This window comes from Citrus sinensis, chromosome 2 (assembly GCF_022201045.2).
Source record: "Citrus sinensis cultivar Valencia sweet orange chromosome 2, DVS_A1.0, whole genome shotgun sequence".
Classification (NCBI taxonomy): domain Eukaryota; kingdom Viridiplantae; phylum Streptophyta; class Magnoliopsida; order Sapindales; family Rutaceae; genus Citrus; species Citrus sinensis.
This window is the reverse complement of record NC_068557.1, coordinates 6,008,583-6,018,581: the sequence shown is the minus strand read 5'-3', so window position 1 is coordinate 6,018,581 and position 9,999 is coordinate 6,008,583. Positions and strand designations below refer to the sequence as shown.

General features: G+C 34.2%; 3 protein-coding genes across 4 annotated transcripts; 1 reads left to right on the top strand and 2 right to left on the bottom strand.

Moving 5' to 3' along the window:
• Nucleotides 1-3,103: 3,103 nt before the first annotated feature.
• On the bottom strand, nucleotides 3,104-5,669 carry LOC102617349 (protein-S-isoprenylcysteine O-methyltransferase A-like). 2 transcript variants are annotated; one of them, XM_006470176.4, is made up of 2 exons: nucleotides 5,346-5,669; nucleotides 3,104-4,256 (listed from the first exon to the last, which is right to left on the bottom strand). In XM_006470176.4, the coding sequence occupies exon 2, from the start codon at nucleotides 4,058-4,060 to the stop codon at nucleotides 3,461-3,463; it is 600 nt and encodes a 199-aa protein (XP_006470239.2). In that variant the 5' UTR covers nucleotides 4,061-4,256; nucleotides 5,346-5,669; the 3' UTR covers nucleotides 3,104-3,460. The 2 variants fall into 2 exon arrangements, with proteins under 2 accessions (XP_006470239.2, XP_006470238.2); XM_006470175.4 differs by having other exon boundaries at nucleotides 3,104-4,169; nucleotides 5,346-5,665.
• An 888-nt stretch (nucleotides 5,670-6,557) lies between these two features.
• Nucleotides 6,558-7,496, top strand: LOC127900254 (uncharacterized). Its single transcript, XM_052434857.1, has 2 exons — nucleotides 6,558-6,736; nucleotides 7,028-7,496. The coding sequence occupies exons 1-2, from the start codon at nucleotides 6,558-6,560 to the stop codon at nucleotides 7,494-7,496; spliced, it is 648 nt and encodes a 215-aa protein (XP_052290817.1).
• Nucleotides 7,497-8,154: 658 nt separating this feature from the next.
• On the bottom strand, nucleotides 8,155-9,669 carry LOC102610749 (plant UBX domain-containing protein 7-like). Its single transcript, XM_015527704.3, has one exon. It carries the CDS (start codon nucleotides 9,491-9,493, stop codon nucleotides 8,381-8,383), a length of 1,113 nt encoding a protein of 370 aa, XP_015383190.2. The 5' UTR covers nucleotides 9,494-9,669; the 3' UTR covers nucleotides 8,155-8,380.
• Nucleotides 9,670-9,999: the final 330 nt, after the last annotated feature.

Sequence of the window (9,999 nt, the reverse complement as noted above, 5' to 3'; positions counted from 1 at the left end):
TATATGTTTTTTAAAGGGTAGTGCTACACATTCTAAATTTTTTAATCTCAAAAAATTATCGCAATTAATTCACTTGAATCTTCTAAAAAAATACTAACTATCTAATGAATCACGCATTGTTTAAGATGAAATTTAGAATAAAAAATTTTAAAATATCTATCATTACTCTTTCCTCAAAATTCATGTGCTCTTCACGAATTGGGTGCATTTTAACACAATCGTATCTCTAAGATTTGGACTTTATTTAAAAAGGATTCACAGGTGGGTTGGTGGCTCTTTTCATTCAGTATTTATGTGGCACATATATGATATCAAGAGATGCGAGAAAACAAATCTTCAGTTAAGACCTAAGTCAATAATTAATTTTCAAATTACGATACAATTTATAATTAATAAGAGATTCAGAAGTTTACTTATCGTAACTTCTTCTTGAATCAATATTATGACGACGTAATTTAGTTATCTAGGCTCAGATGAGAAGGAGCCACAGTGCACATAAAGGATTCATTTACTTTCTTTTTTATTCTCGTGTCAATGGATTAAAATTCAAAGTCCTAATGTTGTTTGGTTCTTCTAATGGGATCCCGTTGTTGTACTTCTAGATGAGCCCCATTGTATGTCCTTTGAGTAAATAAAAATTCACTCTTGCGACAATTAATAAACTCATTACATAGAATATACGATTGAAATAATCAATGAAATTATGCGAAATACGTCGCATGATTATCTTATCGCCCTTTGATGCCTCACTATGAATGGTCAACATCAAAGCCCATGCCTTATAAAGGAATTATTCTGTTTCCAAATAGATACAAAATCAGGGGCCTCATTATGGTGCATCATCTCTTAACTAATAGCTATCACAATTTTACTATTTGTTTTTTGGTAATTAATTTTTCGTTATTTGTAATAATATTGTCACAAATGTGTTCTTTATTATCCAAATACACAAATTATTTGGAGTTGATCCAACAAACCAGACCCCTACAAACTCAACTTTATAAGCCTAACTCCAATGGACATTTTATTGATATTGGATCTTATACAACCACCCTAGCTATGATTTACGAGCAGTTTAAAGTAAGAATTGCGCTTAAATTAGTGTGGATGAAATTTGAATAAATAATGACAATAACAATACTAATAATATCAACAACAACAATAATAATCAACTCAAATTATAGGCCTAAATTCTTGCCAATAATGACAATAACAATACTAATAATATCAACAACAACAAGGTCATCTGTTCGATCTTCCTTTTGCTGCTCCCATCTTAAAAACTTACTTGAAAAGTATTCGGTCAATCCTTGAAGGCATATTGGATTGTAAATTAATCTAATAATATTTTCGGTTTCAAGTTAATCAGCCAAATTTTTTTAGATTAACATTGTGATGGTGTACTCCATCTATTTAGCCATGGAATCGGCCGAATTTAGAACTGGGAGATGGATATCCATTATGATATACTGTAACTAAAAATATTGTCATTCATTATCACTTGAAAATCGTCGGAGTATTAAATGTTTGATGCTATTATATAGTTTTTTTTTTTTTTTTTGTACTCACTCATTTGTTAGTTTTTGTTTTGTGACACTAGTTAGTACTGTATAATGTTGTGTAGTAGTAATGAATTGATGGCTAACGAGCAAATATTAATTAAGAGTAATGATAGAAATCTTAATTTTTTTATCCCAAATTTAATCTCAGATAATGTGTTATTAATTGAGTGGTTGATAATTTTTTACGAGATCCAAATAAATTAATTGTATTATCTCACCAGACAATTGATAAATATCATATTATTTATGATAATTGTTTGAAATAAAAATTTAAAATATGTAGCAATATTTATTAATTAACGGTGAGAAAGTGAAAGATGACAGGAGGAAGTTACCAAATTAACCAAAGTCCACAAAAATCGTTACCTCCATTAATTATTGAACCATAGTGGGGCTGAGTACATTACACCAGTGTAATTAGTTCTGTAGATTATGACTCTGTTTGAAGAAAAAACAAGCCCAGCCCACAAACAAAACCCATAAAAGATCTTTATATTTTATTCAATAATGATAGAGCCATAAACGATTTTATACAAACTAACGTATATAAATTGATATTGCATGATTGATTGAAAAGTGATAATAATTATTATTTTTTGATTGAAAAGTGATAATAATAATTATTTTTAATTATTATTATCTCATGATGGTTTTATTTAACCAATTTCCTTAAGCCACATTATTTTGTACACATTAATTTATACAAAACTGTTTGTAGCTCTATCACTAAAATGGATAAAATTAGTGTTTCTTAAACAAAACAAAACAAAACATGAAAACATTGTTCACATGAGTAATGATGAGCGAATTGAAGAAATAATATTGCAATCAAAATATTGATTAATTCATAAAGCTTGTAAAATTTAATAAAATTTTGTAGATTTTTTTGGTAAAAAGTACAAACTGATGGAGAATTTGGGTGAAAAAATCCATGCAAAAATGAAAATTGCTGTTGTGACAATTTTCATTCTCACGCATGGAAAAAAGATAACATGCATTGTCCTTACAATCAGCTCACAGGAATTTACTTTTATTTTTATTTTATTTTTTGTCGTTACATTTTTTACAATCAGCTCACAGTAAGATTACAGCAGTCACTATAAGGAGAGTAATAAAGAATATTAATTGGTTGGAATAATGTCAGCTAGGCAGAGCATGTAATCAAACTTGCAAGCAGGCAGAGCACGCAATGGAGTTGTTGAATTGTTCAGGCCTCGTAGAAGAATAGTATTGATAGTATTGTTAATGCAACAATCATAATCTAAAGTGATTCGAAATTGGATTAAATCCAATATAGCACCTAACTCCTAAGAGTACATAAAAAAATATATTGAATTGATTCTTTTTAATGAATAAATCCAATGATCCGATCCCAAAATATGTAATGTTATAATGTAAATGAAAATGACTAAGAATTGAAAAAAAATGGCTAAAATTTTCTATCAACAAATTTTCAATTTGATCCGTATCCAACCTGAGCTAGCAGTCTGGCACTACAACATCTCTCATATAGTGAACACCGAACACAATAAAAAAACTCCTATCACAACAGGCCACCTTAAAGGTGTATTCAAAAACGACATTTCATCTATCATAGTATCTTGAGTGGAAAACATAAAATCCAATTGACTAAAATAAATCAGGATGGATCTCTGTAGTCTTTCACTAAATTTTTCATAAGCATTTATCCTAATACCACCAATAACAACAGCTTATCTTCTTAAAACCTTAAACCTATTTCAATAGCAAACATTCCCCGAGTACAAAAAGCCACAAAAAAGTTGTTAAATAAATTTTTCGCTCTTGCCAACCATTGCTCACTTCAGCTTCAAAAACTCTAATCTTCATATTCCCTAATAAAACAACAGTGACTTCACAAATGGCACATTTATATATTGTCACTTCACAAATGGCACTCCAGAAGGAACTCGCCGGGCATATTCCTCATATCGTATCCCAAAAAACTCTTTCAAGAAATACTCTTCATATGGTATTCTTTCAGCAAAGAAATGCCACACAACAAATGCAAATCCAATTGTGGACAAGGGATTACACAGCATTATCTGGGTACCAACTGACCAAATGAGGAAACCACAATAGCTGGGATGACGGACAAATCCATACACTCCATGTGTAATCAGTTCGTGATGTTCCTCATGACAGACCTTGATGATATGCGTGAAGGAACGACCAGCTGTTAAAATGGCACTTTTCCGTATGATTTCCCCAGCTATAACCATCACAAGACCAACATTGCTTATCCACCAAAAATCCTTCGACCCCCGAAACAAAACAATTTCAACAATGTACTCCATCATAGAGAACAGCATTGCCAAAATATAATTTTTGCTGATAAGAAGTGACCTAAGAGTGACACTCTGACTCCCATGAAAGGCAATTGCTAAAATGTACTCAGACATGTGAAAGAAGAACACTGCAAAGAACATCTGAGATAACTGTCTGCAAGCTGTGTAACTGAACATTTCTGTCATTTTCATCAAACAAAGTATAAATTTTCTGTCACTGCTTTACCACAACGGGATATTATATAAAGGTAGCTTTGTTGAAGGACATGAGCGAAGAAACTTCATGGAGTCTACTTCAAACCTGACATGGATGCAGAGTTTTGTAAAACCAACACAAAAATTTGAGTGTCAATTTCACCTAGAAAATACTTAAAGAACAGCATATATCCTGCAATTAATATATATATAGTGATTCAGAAAATAGTAAGCAATCATGAAAAGAAAAAAAAATTGTACAACATGTCACAAGTAAGGTAGTACATTAATCCAAAAAATTTTTACTTAAATTCATCCCAAGATTATCAAAATATAAGTAAAGAAAGCACAACCCCCACCCACCCCAAAAAAAAGTGTGCACAGTAACAGGCAATTTGGTCAGTTTTATGAATTTAATATCCATTAGGAACCGCATCAGATTGTTCTATAGAGTTGGGTCCTTTGAGATCTGATTATGTTAAGTTGTAAGGATGAGCAATTAGTTGAAGAAATAATCTAACAGTTGAACTAGAGAGAAAGAATATTACAATATGAATAAAATATTGATAAAGTCAAACTGATCCTACTGGTTTACTTTCACTGCAATTTCTCATCCACCAAACAAAATCAAAAGATAGCATGTATGAATAAATGTAGAATGAAATCCACCCCCCCCCCCCTTCTGGGGAAGAGATAGATCAAACTAGGACTGGCCACTTCAGGCTTTGGAAGGTTTCAAACCAATACCGACCGAACCAAATGCTTGTTTGGACTTTTCTGCTTTTGGGCTACCTGGATTTTTGGGATTTACAAGACGAGAAAAACACATCATTTCATATTTTTGTGAATGCATCACTAATCTTAGCCTGATGCATAGAGTAAGGGCAAGCTATCTACCAACAAATCTGTCTAGATGAAAAGCCAAGCAGAAGCAAACTATCAACAGATCAAATCAGATTAAAATAAAAACTCCAAACTTTATAGAAGAGATCAGAGTACCATCATCAAGCGTCAATTCATCAAAAGAGCTAAAATAAAAAAATTGAGCATCGTCCCCCCCAAAAAAGCTTTAATTTTGAGCTAACTTTACATCAGGAAAAATATATATCACCAGTTATTCCTCATTAACATGGTCTAAGAATTACAACTTGAGAAAAATAAAAGAAGCAAAATGGGTATCTCAGTTCAAACTACACATCATTGAAACTTAAGTAAACCAATGGATTGATGAGAGCTAAATTTAAAAAGAAAATTGAAAAAAAAAGCCAAAATAGGAACTCACCAGAGGACAGCAAGGGCCGACGGACGACGAGGACGCGACGGAAGCAGCGATCGGCGGCGGCAGCAACGTCGACGAACTTATCGGGTTTGCCGTTTGTGCGAATTTGAGAGATGAGGGTGACCAAAGGGCAAAGGCAAAGGAGCTTTTTCGTCCAGGCGTCTATCTTAAATTCTAATTGAAGTCGATGCCTTACTTTTTTAAAGTAAAACCGGATCTCCAGTTGTGTTTCGGTTTCGCCCGGCCGAACCGAACAAAATCTGTACGGTTTACAGAATTTCAAACCAAAATGGCTCTGTACTCGATTCTAATTTACAAAGCAAAGCAATGAGCCAATAAATCGACAAATCAAATTCACTAGCTCCCATGTTTATACACACGGATTATGACCATCTCTTGATTTGAGTTATCATTAATTTTTAAAAATCTTGTAATATATATATTTTATTGATAATAAATAAGCAAGATTTAATTCCTTTAAAACCCACCTAAATTTTTATTTAAGCAAAACTCAGATTATGAAGAAATCCTAATTCGTTTTAATTCCTAATTCGTTTTAATGAGGCAGATAGAGAATATGGCTTATTGCTTTGCTTTTTAAACTCATTGAGCATAATTGCATTATGTTATGTACAAATACATCTTTAAACCCATATCGAACTCCCCTTTTTGAATTGCATTGGAAACGATCAAATTCCAAGAAAACAAGATTTCTTTCAGCCATTTCATCAAACACAGCAAAAACATCGCATTTTGATCAAATTAAAGCTATATATCAGAGCAAAATTGCGAAGAAAAATGATATTTATTCATAATGATTACAGAATGGCCATAAACAAAATAATAAAATCATATCGAGTTAATGTATTCTTTATTAATATTTCAATTAGCTATAACACCATTAATGATTATTCTAGCACCATTCTGAAAATTAGTACTCTTTGAAGAATTCCGTTGAAGTTTGCATAGAAGTGACATAAAGACAAAGATTCTCATTAAGTATAAGATTGCGGCCATACAAAACAAACCGCTAGCTTCAGTTTTGTCACAGTCGTAGTGAGTGTAACAGTCGTCAACGGGTGGAATTAAGGGCATCTATTTAAAAGTTTTCGCCCACCTTGGGGCGTAAAGCTCATTAAGACATGCAAATTCTAGCCAATGAAACATGGTAAAATGAGGGATCAAATATCACCATTACAATGAACGAATTGCACAATGCACAACTGTTTGAAGATAACGGCGAGGTTTAGCAATATACCTGAAGATTTGGTGGCAGAGATTCTTGTATGGCTACCTGTCGCCTCACAGATGCGATCCAAATGTGTACAAAAATTATGGGATTCTCTCATTGCTAGCCCCAAATTCATTTGTTTAGCAACTCCGCAACTAGATTTGTAATAAGAATAATTGCGTTCTTCTCAAGTGCAAGCTCGTTACTGATACTGATACTCAGAGTAAAGAAAATGTCTTATTCTTCCTCAACTACGACAACAGAACAGGAACATAAGTACCTGGTGAGGATCGTTTTTCTGTTGTTGCGAGGATTATTGATTTTCCTTGGCTCAGTGCCATGGGATTATTAGATACACGTCTTGCTTTAATTGCATTAGTGTGACATTATTTTAGCTAACCCAGCTATAAGGCAATTTAGGGAATTTCCTGTCCTGTTTCCATATTTTGCAAAGTTCCGATGGAGTAGAGAGCTTTCCACTTGATTTTGGCTTTGGTTATGATCCCAAATCCAATGATGACAAAGTTGTCCGAATCCTGACATTTATAGCCGATCCTGAAGAGGTTGCTTCTGTCAAGGTTGAAATGTACACGTTGAGTACAGATTCGTGGAGAGGATTGTCCTTCATGGACCCTTTTGAAGCTGGGATTCGTCATCTTCTGAGTTTTGGATGGCACGTGGCAATTTGCGTGGTAATAATGTTTCTCATCCTTTCATTTGACATGAGTGATGAGGTCTTCGGACAGATATCAGTGCCAAAGTGTTCGTTTAAGGCTCGTGAAGAATCTCGGAAGCTTATAGTTTTTAATGAATCTCTTGCCTTTGATTTGTATGACGCGTACCAGACTCGTAATTCCTTTGAGATATGGGTGATGGACGAATTTGTTATTGATGCAGCCTGGAAAAAAACTATTCACTTCTGAATTGAGTTCAAGAATCCAGAGGCCATTAGTATTTTGGAAAAATGATGTGCTTATCATGGAAGACGAGAATAGAGCATCGTGCTGCTACAATCTCAGCTACCAGGAATTTAAAAGAAAATGTTTTTATGCTGTAATTTACACGAGCAGCCTAGTTTCAGTCGGAGGAGGAAACAAGCTTGAGACAGGAGATTATAATTTGCTAAAGGAGATTGTATAGTTTTAGGCCAGTGTTAATTGTCGAGATTATCTTTCTTATAATCTAATCAAAGACAATTGTTGTTCTGCCAATTTACTGTTCTTGAATCACGATTTATCTTAATGTTTATGCCTTCGTGTCGAGCAGAGCAAATGCAACTGCATTGTAATCTATTCTGACGAAAGCTTGATTAGTTCCCCACAGATACATGATCTTTCTCATGGAAGATGAGGATGGGAGGTCACTCAAAAGGATCAAGATCTTCCAAGTTCAGGCTGTGGGATCATTTACTAATATGCCAGCATCTATAATGCAAAGCCACCCACTAAGTTTGCATTAATATGCCCCATAGTCTATCAACTATTTCGTTCGATCACTTTGTTTCAACCCCTCAGGCTTCATTTCTTACATCAGTGAAATAAAATTTCTGGCTAACCCATGATAGAATCATAGAATGCATTATATAGATTCATTAATTAATTATAAATTACATGATTTTCAAAATTAAGTTTCCAATAAACTAGAATTTACACTGAGACAAATTACAATCTCTCCCTCTCCTTTTCTAAAGGAACAAAATAATCAAAATTAGCACAGGAAACAGAAAAAAAAAAAATCTAATTGCAAACTAGATTGAAGAAACCTGTTAGTAAAAGGCTGTAACCCAGTGCCCCAACACAGCAATCTTTCACTCCAAAGTAACTAAGATCACAGAGTTGTTCAGCCCTGATTCTTGAAAGGTCATCTTACTATTATAATCAAGAGGCTTGGGAGCTCCTGGGTCAGGCCGTGTCAAGCGAAATTGCCTCGTCTGATTGGCTTCCTCTAGTTGAGAAAAGCAGAAAGACCATAGCAGCTGCACTGGATCCATTAGCAAGAAATTTCTCCTAATCATACGACCATCAGGGAGACGAACTCCAATCCTGCAAACAAGATTCCTGGCAACCTGCAAAGGTTCTTCAGGAACTGCCGGATATGCAGTCATTTGTTCATGAACCGGAGGATATGGAAGCAATTGCGTCTTAGTGGCTCTTTCAAGTTGATCCCTGGGGCCACTCTCCATGAATGATAATAGATCTTCAAGCAAACTCACAGGATCAACCATTCCACACCATTTTCTCATCTTTTCGCCCGTGATTGGGTCAATTACAAGCACTACAGGAAGAGAATCCAATTTATAATATCCGCAAACTTTCCTGCACTCACTATCGTCGTCGTCGTCGTCGTCGTCGTCATAAACCTGCCAGAAGATGAAATTACTAGCCCTGATAGTTTGAGAAACAGCTTCATCTGCCCATGTATCCCTATTAAGCGTATGAGAAGTAAACTCCTTCGGAGACTGCAAGTTCACTAGTAGCCATTTGTTTTCATCAGAAGCAACATCTTTTGCCTTTTCAAAAGAGCCATTAAACATCAGATCGACCGGTGGACGGTATAAAGAAGCAAGATTATTGTTATTATTTTTGTTATCACTGGGCTCCTCCGACCCCCAAACCTCAGAATTGTCCTCCGACTCCCAAACCTCAGGATTTTTCTGTTGGTAGTACTGCGGATAATAACAAAGAGTGTCCTTTACAACAGGCAGAGGAGGACGAACCTCATCTTCAATATCCACTTCGACTTCATATTCATCTTCATCTATATTGTTGCTATTATTATTGAACCGCAGAATAGCTTTGTCAAGATTCCAATTAGTGGCATTCAAGATTTTCAAGGCGGTCTCTTCGGTTTGGCCATTGGTGATCTCCAGGAAAGAAGAGATTACCCTCTTCCTCTGCTTCTTCTGCTTCCTTGAGGCCATCCTCGGCTTCTGCTTTGATGATAATGCCGATGAAGACAAGAATCCCACCTCTATATATAACTCTCGACCATATTATTAATTCCCAATTTCATAAGGATTCTTTTTTTTTTTTTTTTTTTCTCAATCATAGTCCATCAAGAACTTCGAGACCAGGAAACCTAATTGTAATGGGTTTCCTATATTCATTCGGATGCTCTAATTAAATAGATTTTAGTTTTTAAACTTTTTCATTCGCTCCACATATTCAAGCCTAATTAGTTTTATTATATTTTCCATTCTTTTTCTTTCCCATTCTTGTTGAGAATCAACTTCTTAATCTTCTCTTAAGAATTCTCTTCTTATTGTATTTTCAAATCTGCTTAAGATTTGTTCTTATGTTTCATTTTTGTTAAGATATTTCCATATAATATTTTCTTTTTATTTATTTCCTTCAATCCCATATACCATTATGGTACTATTACTATAGTCAAAGTTTTAAGGAACTCTATATTATTATATCTATCTAA

Bases quoted from the DNA above. Each gene is read 5' to 3' on its own strand.
- LOC127900254 (XM_052434857.1), top strand. From the start codon at position 6,558: ATGCACAACTGTTTGAAGATAACGGCGAGGTTTAGCAATATACCTGAA. The intron at 6,737-7,027 runs GTAATAAGAATA...TATTTTGCAAAG, and splicing joins GCAACTCCGCAACTAGATTT to TTCCGATGGAGTAGAGAGCT.
- LOC102617349 (XM_006470176.4), bottom strand. From the start codon at position 4,060: ATGAAAATGACAGAAATGTTCAGTTACACAGCTTGCAGACAGTTATCT.
- LOC102610749 (XM_015527704.3), bottom strand. From the start codon at position 9,493: ATGGCCTCAAGGAAGCAGAAGAAGCAGAGGAAGAGGGTAATCTCTTCT.